Source organism: Giraffa tippelskirchi, chromosome 10 (assembly GCF_054371585.1).
Source record: "Giraffa tippelskirchi isolate mGirTip1 chromosome 10, T2T-mGirTip1v1.2.pri, whole genome shotgun sequence".
Taxonomy (NCBI): Eukaryota; Metazoa; Chordata; class Mammalia; order Artiodactyla; family Giraffidae; genus Giraffa; species Giraffa tippelskirchi.
The window spans coordinates 96,777,083-96,792,838 of NC_137284.1; the positions used below are offsets into that span (position 1 = coordinate 96,777,083).

A 15,756-nucleotide genomic window follows, 5' to 3' on the forward strand; every position below is an offset into this window, starting at 1 on the left:
CCCCCACACTCCCACCCATCTGGTAAATCACCTTTTCACTGAATGTATGACTCTAGTTCTATTTTGCTATATTTGCTCACTTTTTTCATTTTTAGATTTCAAGTATAAGTGAAATCATATACTTGCCTTTCCCTGACTAATTTCACTTTAAATAAATAAACCCATTTTAAATATAAAGGCACATATAGATAAAAGTAAAAAAAAAATCATCTTAACACTAATCAAAGACAGTTGGAGTAACTAATTTTACACAGAGCAGATATCAAAGCAAGAGAAATTATCAGATATAAAAGGAGTACCATATAATGGTAAATGGGACAATAATAGTCCAGAAAGATATAATAATGTTTAATGTGTAAGATATAATAATGTTTAATGTGTATATATCTAACAGCAGTATGTCAAAATACATGAGGCAAAAACTAACAGAACTGCAAAGAGAAATAGATGAATCCACTATTATACTTGAAGATTTCAATACACTATCAAAAATGGACAGACACAGAAGTGAGAAAATTACATTCACCAAGATAAATCACATTATGGGCCATAAAACACAATATAAAGAATTTAAGAGAATGCATCTCATATAACGTATGTGCTCAGACCACAATGAAATTAAACCAGAAATCAAGAACAGAAAGACAGCTGGAAAATACCAAAATATTTGGACATTAAACAGCACGTGGGTTAAAAAAGAAATCTCAAGAGAAACTTAAATATATTTTGAACAAATTAAATCAAAATGAAATTTATCAGATTGTGTGGTATGTAGAAAAAGCAGTGCAGAGGGAAATTTATAACATTAAATGCTATAGAAAAGAAGAAATATCTAATATAGCTAAGGGGGTGTGTGCTAAGTCACTTCAGTTGTGTCAGACTCTTTGCAACCCCATAGACTATAGCCCGCCACTCTGTCCCTGGCATTATCCTGGTTAGAATACCGGAATGGGTTTGCCATGCCCTCCTTCCCAGGATCTTCCCAACCCAGGGATCAAACCCACATCTCTTGCATCTCCTGCATCCACAGGTGGGTTCTTTACCACTAGTGCCACCTGGGGAGCCCAAATATACTAATGCAATAATAAATATTTATAGTATCATACAAATATCTAGTATAGAAAAGAATATGTGATATAGAAAAGAATATCTAAAATCAATAGTTTAAGCTTCCATCATAGGGAATCAGAAAAAGAAGAGCAAATTTAATCCAAAATAGGTAGACAACAAATAAATAAATAAAAATTAAAGCAAAATCAACCAATTGGATTGAAAACAAAATCAGTAGGGAAAATCAATAAAATTAAAACTGGTTCTCTGAAAAGATCAGTAAATTTTATGTCTCTAGCCAGGCTAACTAAGAAAATAAGAGAGATGACACAAACTACTATCAAAAATGAAAGAATAGTTACATTATTTAGCATAAGGAATATGGTTAATATTGTTATAACTTTGTATGGGGATGGATGGTTTCTAGACTTTTTGTGGTGAATATTTCATAATGTATACAGATGTCAAATCACTATGTAGTATACCTAAACCTTACATAATATTGTATGTCAATTATATTTCAATTAAAAATATTTTTAAAGAAATGAAAGAGGAAAAATCATTACATCTTCGTATGTATTATTAAGAGAGTAATAAGGAAATACTATGAACATCTCCATGCCCACTAGTTTCATAACAGGTGAAATGAACAAATTCCTCAAAATATACAAAATCTGCCAAAACTCATAACAAACAGTCTGAATAGGCACATATTTTTAAAAAGAGATTGAAATGCTAATTAATAATCTTCCAAATCAGAAAGGACCAATTCCAGATAGATTCATGGTGAATTCTACAAAATATTTAAAGCAGTAATTCTACCAGTACTCTACAATCTCATTCAGAAGATGCGAGCAAAAGTGATACATCCTAAGTCATTCTATGAGAGTAAAAAGTGAAGCCACTCAGTTGTGTCCGACTCTTTGTCATCCCATGGACTATAGTCTGCCAGGCTCCTTTGTCTGTGGGATTTCCCAGGCAAGAATACTGGAGTGAGTTGCCATTTCCTTCTCCAGGGTATCTTCCTGACCCAAGGATGGAACCCAGGTCTCCTGCATTGCAGGTAGACTCTACCATCTGAGCCACCAGTGAAGGCCAAATTGCCATAATACCAAAATAAAAGACATTAGAGATCAGTATTTCTCATAAACTTAGTTGCAAAGTGCTTAAAAATATTAGCAAGTCAAATCCAACAATAATAGTATATATATTATATATACCATGAGTAAGTGGGATTTATCCTAGATATGAAAGGTTAGTTCAACATTTGAAAAATCAATGAATAAAATCCATCATATCAACAGGCATGAAAAATCATATTACCATATTAACAGATTAACAGAAAAAACATAAGACAAAATCTACCACCAATTTCTGATTAAAAAACTCTTAGCAAAGTAGGAATAGAGGGGGAAGGTCATCAACTTGATAAAGAACATCTACAGAAATCCTACAGTTATTACTTAATGATGAAAAACTTAACTTTCCTACTAAGATCAACTCAAGGCAATAATTCTCCTCTTATTACTTTCAACATCCTACTAGTGTGTGTGTGCGTGCTAAGTCACTTCAGCCATGTTCAACTCTATGTGACCCTGTGGACTGTAGCCCCCCCGGCTCTTCTGTCCATGGGGATTCTCCAGGCAAGAGTACAGGAGCGGGTTGCCATTGCCTTCTCCGATATATACACTACTGTATATAAAATAGACAGCTAGTGAGAATCTACTGTATGGCACAGGGAACTTTACTCAGTGCTCTGTGGTGACCTAAATGGCAAGGGAATCTAAAAAAAGTGGATATGTGTATACATGTAACTAATTCACTTAGGTGTACAACAGAAACTAACGCAACATTATAAGGCAACTATACTCCAATAACTTGGAGAAGGAAATGGCAACCCACTCCAGTGTTCTTGCCTAGAGAATCCCGTGGACAGAGGAGCCTGGTGGGCTGCTGTCCACGGGGTCACACAGTCGGAGACGACTGAAGCGCCTTAGCATGCATGCATGCATGCATTGGAGAAGGAAATGGCAATCTACTCTGGTGTTCTTGCCTGGAGAATCCCAGGGACAGAGGAGCCTGGTGGACTGCCATCTATGGGGTTGCACAGAGTCAGACACGACTGAAGCGACTTAGCAGCAGCAGCAGCAGCATACTCCAATAAAAAAATAAGTAAGATGGTTCCATTATATAGATTCAGGACTCTGCAAAATAAATTTCACATGAAACAATAGTGACTCCATATAATAACTTGAAAATATTTGTGTTCAACATTGGTCCTAGTCAACAATAAGAGTTATAAATGGATTCTGCCCTCACATTGCTTTAGGCTACTGAGATTCACTTACTGAACACAGGTTTAACAAAGCAAGCAATGTTTAAATCTTACCCTCTGCCCGGGACTTATTGAGAAGGATATGTTCTCTAGTATGGCATTCCCTCCATCTATATACTTTGCTGTGAGGTCTTTGACAGTCATTTGGCCCCCTGAGGGCCAGATGTCATCTTTCTTCACATGTTGATTCTCGATGACCATAACTTTTGAGAGCTGACTATCCTTGGATGGTCTGAATGAATTGTTAGGTTTACCATCTTCTGTTGGCATATCAATAAACTTAAAGACTCGGCTCACAGATCGCATCTGAAATAAAAATAATATTTTATTTTTTTAAGAGTTGCAGAGAATGTTAAAATTAGTTTAATGTTTCCTAAAATATAACTTGTAGGATGTGATACTAGCTAGTCGTCAGTTGGTTATTTGTTAGGTTTCTCAATGAAGTAACAGGAAATAATTGGATAGAACTAAAAGCTTAACCAAGGGAATTAACTAGGACTTCTATAAATGGGCTCTTTATAAACCTGTTTATTTTTGTGATCACTTAACTCTCAGTTATGCAAGTCACACATAAATAGTCAAACTTTGCTCAATGGAATAGATGATGTCAAGGGGAAACTTTTTTTCTACCATTGTGCAGTACAATGTTCTACAACTGGTAAGTTATAATAAAATGTTTCACACTCAAAATCACTATATAAAAGGCTTTTCTTATTCTTGCAGTGCATTAATAACTATCAACAATTCTATGTCAGCTGGATGGTAAGTGGACTCCTGAGGCTCAGTAAATTTTGAATAACCTCACAATAATCTTCAAACAAATTTGAAGTCACTGGTATATATCTGTAGTTAAATATTACATTTTTAATCCAAATTACTTAAAGATGAATGTCCACTGCTGAGCAAAATGTAACTGCATATAAGGGCTGTATTTGAAATTCAACCCTTTTTTTAAATTAATTTATTTTTAAAATTTTATTTTATTGACGTATAGTTGAATTACAATGTTGTGTTAGTTTCTGGTATTCAACAAAGTGATTCAGTTATTCAAATGTATACAAATTCTTTTTCATATTCTTTTCCATTACAGTTTATCACAGGATATTGAATATTGTTCCCTGTGCAACAATAGGACCTTGCGGTTTGTCTATTCTGTATGTAATAGTTTGCATCTGCTGACCCCAATCTCCCAATCCATCCCTCCCCCTTGGCAACCATAAATCCATTCTCTGTGTCTGTGAGTCTGTTTCTGTTCTGTGAATAAGTTCACTCGTGTCGTATTTTAGATTCCACATGTGTCAGCATATGGTGTTTGTCTTTCTCTTTCTGACGTACTTCGCTTAGTGAGGTCATCTCTAGTTGCACCCATGTTGCTGCAAATGGCATTATAAAATTCAACTATTTTGCACGAGTGCTTAAATTCTTTAATGACAGCATATTTCTCTGAATAATTATAATTTACCAAATTGGGAAAGTGATTTTTAAAATAGCCTGACATATAATAGGCATCCAATACATAATTGAAAATATTTAAAGTAAATGCACTTGTGTGCTCAGTTGTGACTAACACTTTGTGTCCCCATGGACTGTAGCCTTCCAGGCTCCTCTGTCCATGAGATTTCCTAAGCCAGAATCCTGGAGTGGGTTGCCATTTCCTTCTCTAAGGGATCTTCCTGACCCAGGGATCGAACCTGCATCTCCTGCATTGGTAGGTAGATTCTTTACCCCTGAGCCACCAGGTAGCCTATTAACAGCTTACTAGACAGAAAATCTTTTGTCTTAAAAGTAATTGCTGATTCTGGCTTTACCCAGTTGAGAATTTAACCTTCTTCTTCACAATGTTAATTTATTATCATTGTAGTTATTTAGATATTAGAAATAATTCTTTCTGCAAAAAAAAATGGTGAGATGAAATGATGTGGGCATTCATTTCTATTGTTTTTATTTTTCATTATCAAAAGGTGAAATGGGAAGAATTCTTCATCTTTAGTATGAAATGACTCGTAGATGAGTCAGAGAAGTTCAGATATTTATCCTTAATTGAACATTTAAAGCTTCATCTTAGAAAATCTTATGGCATTGCATGTTTTCACATGCACTGATCAAGACTGATGTTTATAAAGAGCTTTCTTCTATCTAGTAATTGTGTGCTTCAATTCCCCTCATCTTGAATATATCTTCAAATTATCTTCAATAATTATTCAAGATTCAAAAAGAGAATGTTTTTCAGCCAAAACCCACTAGAAATGGAAGTGAAAAATATCCAAGCCGATGTCCATCATAAATAACTCAGGAGGAAATAAATGGCATATTATAATTATTCCTCTGACATAATATTTCCAATTCCAAATTATGGGTGATTTTCAGAGTTTATTAAATCCTGACTCAGTTTTTTAAATTAAATTTGAATTGAAATACACTGTTAACATTTCTGCATGTCAGTGCTGTGAAGAATTCTATACTAATCTTTGTTAAGTGCTTTAGCACGTCAAGTAAGGAACTGTATAACAAAAATCCATCCTATTTTAATACTTTCAAGCGTCAAAAAACATTTAAATATGGCTATCAAAACTACTCAAAATTATATGTGTTATTATTAGAAAATGACACTACTATTTTGACAGCACTAAAATGTCATGCACAATTTTTCTTTGTAAGCATTTGTCTGAGTACAGCAAATTTCATTCTTCATTAGCAAGGGTGAACCCAGGACATCATTTGTTGTTGTTTTGTTTTCTTGTTTTTTGAATTCAGAATTTCTAATGTCAGCTATGGTATACAGAATGCACCTATCAAATTGAGAAAATACAATTTTCAACTCATAACCTTTCATATAATCTAGTTGCTTAAAGTGACCCCAAGACAGGATACTGTAGTTATCCACAGCATGGTCAAATATCCCTGATCAAGAACAAGTCCACCTTAACAACAGGCACTCATCTACAGCCCATGAACATTCACTCAACTCGATGGGTTAGAGTGTTTTCTGACAGGAGGGAAAGGTGGCCAATGCAGACACTTGCATTATGGTTAGGTTTTCAGCCACTGAAATAGTGAACAGACGATGTGACCAGATAATATTATGAATTACTAACTCCCTGTGCCTCACAGGCTCTCCAACTTGCACATGACTTCCACTGCCTCTCAGAGGAGAAGGGACACAGAACCAGTGCACAGAAAATCATTGCTGGTCTTGCAAAAAACTGCCTTTGTAGTCAGAGATTGATAATTCAAAATTTTTGAGCCACGAGAATATTGCCTGTTAAGATTCAAAAACCAAAGCCTGAAGGACACAAGCCTGAAGGACAGGGTTTATGTAAAAACCAGTAGTCAAGGATGAACTTCTGATGGTCGAGAAATAGCTTCTCTCCTCACCCCACAGTCTGACTCACAAATGGGCTAAGGCACCAGTTCCTCTAAAAAGAAGCACTGCCTTGCAACTGAATTCTGCTTCTATCCTCAAGTAGATTTGAGTGATTTTAGAACTTAGGAGGCCTGTGCCTCAGTTCTAAGGTGGATACAGGGATGGGGCAGGGCTTAGAGAAGCTGCCAGTGCCCGTATGGCATAGAAGCATAAGAGTGGACATGCCTGCATGACATGTTGAGACATAAATAACTTGACATAGCTTTGGATTTTCTTGTATTTCCAGAATGATGAGGAGGGGAAGCCAAATAATCCCAATGCTTTGACCCCTCGGGGTCTTCCATTCCTCAGGGACGTGGAAGCAACTGAGAGAGTGCAGACTTACCAAGGGAGACCTAACAGTCAGGACCAGAAGGAAGATCCAGTGTACCTGGACTGTGCCCCTCCAGGTCAGAGACAGCCCTGGAGACACTGAGCACAGCAAAGGACAACCTAGGGCCAGACGCCCCCTCCCTCGGTGTCTTGGTATCCATCCTGTAAACTCTGCTCACAACTGACTACAGAGTCATTTCTAGTAAGATCTCTGAATTTGCTGAGGTTTCTTCTTCTACTCGGTGGAAGACATGCTCAAATAGAAAATAAATATGACTATAACACAAGTAGTCATATATCTTCTACACTTAATTTAACAACCAAAGATTCGTATCTGTGATAAGGGATGGATCCAGGTATGGTGGAAACAGAGACTTAAGTAATGTGGGAGACTCTTTTTAAGAGAAGGTCTTAAGAAGACAGCAATACAATATCAATACAATGAAATATTATTCAGCCATAAAAAGGATGAAACATGAAATACTGTCATTTGCAACATTGATGAACACAGAGATTATGATACTAAGTGAAATCAGACAGAGAAAGATAAATATTATACGATATCATCTGTATGTGAATTCTAAAAAAAGTAATACTAATGAATCCATTTAAAAAACAGAAACAGACTCACAGATACAGAATACAAACTTATGGTTACTAAAGTGGGGGATAAATTAGGAACACGGGATTAACATACACAGTACCGCAAATGAAAATAATAAGCAACAAGAATATACTGTATAACACAGGGAACAATATTCAAAAAAAAGAAGAAAGAAAAAGAAATAAAATTCGGTATAGAAAATTAAGTATAGGACTTTCAAAAGGTTCCATGCAAGTGGCAGAATGTGAGCTTACATCTAAGGGGCTTCAGTTAAACCCACTGTGCCTATTATAGTAAACTTATTCAAGCACTGTTTGTGTATCTTCCCCATTGAGTGTTTAGCATCATGCAGTCCCTTAATAAATCTCTGTTCATAATGAATTAACCCATTGTTCTACCTCACATGCAGAAAGCAGTTTCTGAGCAGGGAGAATGGCAGTGCTGTAACTTAGCAGGAAATCCAGGCTGCAGTTGTAGCCTCAGCTCTCACCCTAAAAATATACATTGCTGTTTGGATCAGAAGGACGTTGTAACATATCAAATTATTTTTAGTCTCATCTACATGTTGAGCTATTTCAAATCCTCAAAGGTGATGCTGTGAAAGTGCTGCACTCGATATGCCAGCAAATTTGGGAAACTCAGCAGTGGCCACAGGACTGGAAAAGGTCAGTTTTCGTTCCAATCCCAAAGAAAGGCAATGCCAAAGAATATTCAAACTACTGCACAATTGCACTCATCTCACATGCTAGTAAAGTAATGCTCAAAATTCTCCAAGCCAGGCTTCAGCAATACGTGAATCGTGAACTTCCAGTTGTTCAAGCTGGTTTTAGAAAAGGCAGAGGAACCAGAGATCAAATTGCCAATATCTGCTGGATCATCGAAAAAGCAAGAGAGTTCCAGAAAAGCATCTATTTCTGCTTTATTGACTATGCCAAAGCCTTTGACTGTGTGGATCACAATAAACTGTGGAAAATTCTGAAAGAGATGGGAATACCAGACCATCTGACCTGTCTCTTGAGAAACCTGTATGCAAGTCAGGAAGCAACAGTTAGAACTGGACATGGAACAACAGACTGGTTCCAAATAGGAAAAGGAGTACGTCAAGGCTGTATATTGTCACCCTGCTTATTTAACTTATATGCAGAGAACATCATGAGAAACGCTGGGCTGGAAGAAACACAAGCTGGAGTCAAGATTGCTGCAAGAAATATCAATAACCTCAGATATGCAGATGACACCACCCTTATGGCAGAAAGTGAAGAAGAACTAAAGAGCCTCTTGATGAAGGTGAAAGAGGAGAGTGAAAAAGTTGGCTTAAAGCTCAACGTTCAGAAAACTAAGATCATGGCATCTGGTCCCATCACTTCATGGGAAATAGATGGGGAAACAGTGGAAACAGTGTCAGACTTTATTTTTTTGGGCTCCAGAATCACTGCTGATGGTGACTGCAGCCATGAAATTAAAAGACGGTTACTCCTTGGAAGGAAGGTTATGGCCAACCTAGATAGCATATTTAAAAGCAGAGACATTACTTTGCCAACAAAAGTCCATCTAGTCAAGGCTATGGTTTTTCCAGTGGTCATGTATGGATGTGAGAGTTGGACGGTGAAGAAAGCTGAGTGCTAAAGAATTAATGCTTTTGAACTGTGGTGTTGGAGAAGACTCTTGAGAGTCCCTTGGACTGCAAGGAGATCCAATCAATCCATCCTAAAAGAGATCAATGCTAAGTGTTCATTGGAAGGTCTGATGTTGAAGCTGAAACTCCAATACTTTGGCCACCTCATGCGAAGAGTTGACTCATTGGAAAAGACCCTGATGCTGGGTAGGATTGGGGGCAGGAGGAGAAGGGGATGACAGAGGATGAGATGGTTGGATGGCATCACCAACTCGATGGACATGGGTTTGGGTAGACTCTGGGAGTTGGTGATGGACAGAGAGGCCTGGCATGCTGCAACTCATGGGGTTGCAAAGAGTCGGACATGACTGAGTGTCTGAACTGAACTGAACATGTTTTCATTAATCTTTTTAACCTAACTGAATCCTATCTCTAATTTGGGATGTCTAAATATTTTAAGGTGATTTATAAAAACTGCTGTGCCATTGTCCAGCTATGTAGGTGGAACTGGATGGAAATTCAGATTTGACAATTTTCAGAGTTCTGTAGATGGAGTTCGGCAAACTCTTTAACCTGAAGCTGTTGCTTCTGTGCATAGAAAAGTGTTTCTTATAGAGGAATGAGGGAGTATCACTGTCCAGTTCACTGACAGCAAAGTCTCAATGTAGCCATTACCAGCTTAGGTGGGAGCACGTGTCCTAGATATTACGAAGTAAATGATGAAGCCAAAATGAGACTCAGGCACTGAAACATCAAATCTGTTCCTCACGTGAAGAGGAAAACTTGATATGATTTGCATAGGCTTTCCACAAAATTGGAGCTTAGTCGAAATGAAGTGGGGTTTTTGCTTGAGAAGCATCTCATTTAAAATTTTGGCATGATTATTTACATGTATTATACTCAAAAATTCTCCTGAGCCCATCTTTAAAAATGAATCTCATTATCTTTATGATAATGCCTGAATTACTTATCTAAGCATCAGAAGAACAAAGTCTTTTGGGGAAAGACTGCTCCATAGCCTCATCTCCACTTTACTTTGTAACAGATATACTTAGTGAAAAAGAAAATGATTCCTGATTTTCCTTTTCACCTTTTGTTAACAAAGAGGCAAGAAAAGGCTTAAAGACCTCTTTTAGGGCAAGTCAGGAAACCAGACTCTTTTCCCTTCACAAAATATTTGTTCTATTTCCTTTCATCCTTTTGGTTGTTTGGAAACCAGGCCATCAAATTTGTTCATTAACACCTAAACTACATGTAACACGCACAAAGCCATGACAATAGAAAATATATTGCAAAAGCCTGAGATCTGGCTGGCAATGTTGTAAAGAGTGTTCCTAACTGGTGGTTACAGGAAGATTACAATAAATAAATGTGAACACAATCATCTATTAATAGAAAACTGACACCATGTGAAAAACATCACACATTTTGCAAGAGAAATTTTCAAAATGTGAAGTACATAAAAGGGAGGATTAAAGTGTTTTAAATCTTAGATTCTTCCTGGTAGGCCCAAACTAGACACTTTTCAGAGTCAACTGACAGTGACCTGAGACCCAAGGTCATGTTAGAGTGATTAGCATAATCTTTAGGCCATGGATATAGACTTGAGAGATAATGGTTATCATGGAAACAGATTCTCTGCCCAAAACATATTCTTGAAACTCTGGTCTATCTTTCTGCATCAATTACTTATGTTCTTAGAGCCCTTAACAAGTCAATCAGGACTGTATTGCTATAAATTATTAGCAGCATAAGTGAGTTACTTATAGTATACTATAGATTCTAACCCTTTACAAATTATTATAGCTTGCTACCTAATCTGTGGTGAATCATATGGCGAGTCAATTTGACTTTTTCTGACTGCAGAATGTGCAAAAAAAAAACCAAACACACCACTAATTACAAAAAGACATATCTTAAATAAACACAGAGATATCAAATACATTGGTGCCTATCTTCAATAATTAAGAGCTTCAATGATTATGGTAACAAGTGCCAACAGGCAAAGGAGGACTGATTTATCTATCTGAAAAGGTCTGATATCACTCATTACATCTACTACTCAAACTTGAACTTAGATGCTTTCTGGAGTTACTATTTTCTAAAAGCATATGATAGGCTATCAGCAAGTACTTGGTGAATACAATTGGGCCTATGAGGTGTCCATTAAACATATTTCAAAGAAACATTCAAGAAGAAGAGATTTACTAGACAAAAAAAATTAAAACAACAAATCAAAATATTTTCCCAAGGTTTTGACTATTTTACTAAGATTTTTTCTAAGCATCTTAACTTTGAGATAGCACAACTTCCCCAAGTTCTCTATCATTAAGCACCATTCTTTACACATCTTTCAAGTTTATATCTGTCACTGGTTGATATACAGGATAAAAATAATTTGCCGATAGTCCATCAGTTCCAAAGTAAATTCTATCCCATAGACCAGAGGTGAGCAAAACTATGGCCCAATGGCCAAATCACGCCATATCCATTTGTTTACATTAGCTTTGCTCTACAAAGCTTAGGTTTCCCAGGTGGCTCCATGGTAAAAAATCCACCTGCCAATGCTGGAGCTACAGGAGATACAGGTTTGAACCCTGGGTTGGGAAGATCCCCTGGAGAAGGAAATGGCAATCCACTCCAGTATTCTTGCTTGGGAAATCCCATGGACAGAGGAGCCTGGTGGGCTCACAGAAAGCCCACATCCATGGCATCACAAACAGTTGAACAGGACTGAGTGTGTGCACGTGCACACACATACACACACACACACTTAGCTGAATAACTGTATACAGACCACATAGCTCACAATGTTGAAAAAAGTACTACCTAACCCTTTACAAGAAAAATTTGCTGGCTCCCTGCCATGACTCACAGAAAACTGGTGCGAAAATGAACCTTAGAGACCCTCAAATCCAGTGAATCACAAGTCTATACATACCAGAATCGCCTGGAGCACTTGTTAAAAGATAGACATCATGCCTGGTCATTTTGCCCTCAACCAAGAGAACCACTTTAATTAGTCTCAGAGGACCCTGAGTAATCTCTATTTTTATAAAGGTTCCACATGTGATGTCAGGTCGGGAACCTCTGATCTAATCCATTCCTTCTTGGTACAAATGAAAAATTCTAAACCCAGGAAGTTTAAGTGATAAGCACAAACTGAAAGTGAAGTCGCTCAGTCATGTCCAACTCTTTGCGACCCCATGTACTGTAGCCTACCAGCCTCCTCTGTCCATGGGATTTTCCAGGCAAGAATGCTGGAGTGGGTTGCCATTTCCTTCTCCAGATCTTCCCAATCCAGGGATTAAACTCGGGTCTCCCGTATTGTAGGCAGACGCTTTACCATCTGAGACACCAGGGAAGTTGATAAGCACAAAGCTCCACAAATTTCCCAAACTTTCCTACACTTGCACAATCCCGTCAGGTTCTCATAAGCCTCTCCTACCAATTCAAGACTCAATAACATCTTAATGGAGCTTTCTTTGTCTTTGTTGGTTCCAGTAACACACTGGTTAAGAGTTCTTTGATCAGCTCTGACAACTGCAGTGGTGAATGACCTAATCACTGGACCTGAGCCTTCATGGGCAGTGGCAGACCCCTGTGACTCCCAAGAGCACCGGGAACAGTGCCTGCATACATGTCAACGAGGACTTGAGAAACCTCAGAGATTCAGAAGAGAATGTCAGAACTAACAGAACCTTAAAAAATTTCCAACCAAACTGTTTCATTTACAAAGGAGGAAAAAGCAAAGCCCTTGTATAGGTTATGATTTATTTGCCTAAGGCTGCACAACTTCTTGGTGGTAAGGTTAGAGTGGAACACGACATAGAAAGCCACTTTATAGGATGGAAATAGAAAGGCTGGGTGGGAACAGATGTCATAAGTGGAAAATACACCCCCAAAGACTCATGAGAACAGAAAAACAAAGAAAGGTATTATCAAGAAGCCATTAAAAGAAGGTTAAAAAAATATAAGAAATGAATCCTCCCCTCAGATTCTCAGGGTAGAAACTATTTTCAATCCAAGAGAACTGGGCATCAGGAGAACTGAGACTTGAAGAAAAGCCAGGTTCCCCACTTCTCCTCGCATCAGGTTTCTCATTGGTCACTGTACAATCAGTCACTTGATCTTTACTGCAACCCAAAATAAACATAGGCAATAAAAGGACAAAGGAGAAACAGAGGGAGTTTCTATTGACAGAAAACTCTTCTCAGATTACATCAGTCTCGTAAGAACTTTCTGGAAACTCATTAACTGGAATCTAAATGTGAACCCTAAAGAGGTACAGTCTTCCTTACTCATCCTGGAGGCTTCCACCCTCTTGTGTTACAAGAACACACTTATGCCACAGGGATGGTTTATTGGCTGCTACGATTGGAGAATTAAGAAAGTGGGTACTAGTCATATGCTCAGATATTTTAGTTTTGCTCACCAGGACGCAGACAGTCGTGAAAATAGATAAACTGTCAACTGCCTCATTGAAACAATGATGCTCTTAGTGTGAGCAATTCACCAGTCACCAGATGGCTTGATACAACTAAGTCTGAAACATTACCTTTGCATCCTTTCTAGCGCTCATTTATTTAATTTTCACTCATTCATGGAGGCAAAAATCTAGGTATACACTGCCTATTTAAGACAGTGAAGTTAAAGTCTCTCAGTCGTGTCTGACTCCTTGTGACCCCATGGACTATACAGTCCATGGAATTCTCCAGGTCAGAACACTGGAGTGGGTAGCCATTCCCTTCTCCAGGGGACCTTCCCAACCCAGGGATTGAACCCAGGTCTCCCACAATGCAGGCGGATTCTTAACCAACTGAGTCACCAAGCAAGCCCATTTAAGATATATGAAGTTTAAATAGTTAACAATGAGACAGTGAAGCTTTATGTTGTTAAAAATGGCAGGATCCTATGAATTCAAATACAATAAGTACACAACTTTGTTAATTAATAACACAAAATTTTTTAAGATTGAACTTACTTTAATCCATATAATACTTGAGGAATGGAGCTAAAAAAAATTAATACTTCTCTTGTCATCCCATCTACAGAAGAGTATAAGCTTTGCAACTGAAATGAACAGAGAGACATACACATGTACTGTGCTATGCTTACTTGTTCAGTCATGTCCGACTCTCTGTGACCCCACGGTCTGTAGCGTACTAGGCTCCTCTGTCCATGGGGATTCTCCAGGCAAGAATACTGGAATGGGTTGCCATACTTTCCTACAGGGGATCTTCCCAACCCAGGGATCAAACCCAGGTCTCCCTGAGTGCAGGCAGAATCTTTACCATCTAAGCCACCAGGGAAACTCATGAATACTGGAGCGGGTGGCCTATCCCTTCTTCAGGGGCTCTTCCCGACCCAGGAATCAAACCAGGGTCTCCTGCATTGCAGGTGGATTCTTTATCAGCTGAGGTACCAGGGAAGCCAGATATACAAATAATTTATGTTAAAATTAAGAGAGAATTAGAAATAACAGTTTTTAAAATACTGTGGGATCAATTGAAATAACTGGAAATCCCCTAACATGGGAGTTTAAATGGGAATTAAGTTGGACTCTGATAATTTTACTATTTTAAAAATCTCTGGGATTATTCACAACCTATTATACTACACTGTTCATAAGGTGACAGATGAATTTTTTCCCAAGCTCCTATATAAAGCTAGACAAACTAGTAGGCAGAAGAGAAGTTTTGTTCACTTTTAATGGTCTCTTGATACCACACGCATATTTCCAGGAGATTCCAAACAAGAATTTATAAACAAAAATGTCAAGGCTACTGGAAGACAGTCTATCACTATGTTTTATAAACACATGGAGGTGTCAAGTTAGTAGCTGAATATATATATAGAGAGAAATCAGAGGAGAGGTCTTAACTGGAGATATGAATGTGAGGTTCACTGAGAGATGATTTCAGAAGCACGGAGTTAGATTATAACAGCTAGAGAAAGTGTAGATAGAAGAGGGCTAGCATACAGGTGGTGTTCAGTGATCTGAAAGAAGATAAGGGGTCAGCAAGGAGAACTAACCAGGAACCAGTGAGGCAGCAGGAAAACCAGGTGTGAAATAACATCACCCTAGTGAAAGAAGAAAGGATAATAAGAAGGATGTGTCCACGGCATGAGTACTACTGAGAGATTGAGAGATATAAAGACTCTGGCTCTGGAAAGATATTGGCCATGAGTCTGAGGGATGATGGAAATTAAGTAGGGTATGGAAAGAATTTCCATATTTCAAATTCTAAAAGATGATGCTGTTAAAGTGCTTCACTCAAATTGCTGGCAAACTTGGAAAACTCAGCAGTGGCCACATGACTGGGAAAGGTAAGTTTTCATTCCAATCCCAAAGAAAGGCAACGCCAAAGAACGTTCAAACTATCGTACAATTGCACTCATCTCACATGCCAGCA

The 15,756-nt window shown here is 37.9% G+C and overlaps 1 protein-coding gene across 2 annotated transcripts in view; it reads right to left on the bottom strand.

Annotated features, from left to right (window-relative positions):
* CFTR (CF transmembrane conductance regulator) overlaps positions 1 to 15,756 on the bottom strand; it is a 385,597-nt gene that overhangs the window by 63,399 nt on the left and 306,442 nt on the right. For both annotated transcript variants that reach the window (XM_081537842.1, XM_081537841.1), the window contains one exon: positions 3,440 to 3,691. In XM_081537842.1, the coding sequence (XP_081393968.1) occupies positions 3,440 to 3,691 (252 nt within the window). The remainder of the gene's footprint in view (positions 1 to 3,439; positions 3,692 to 15,756) is intronic.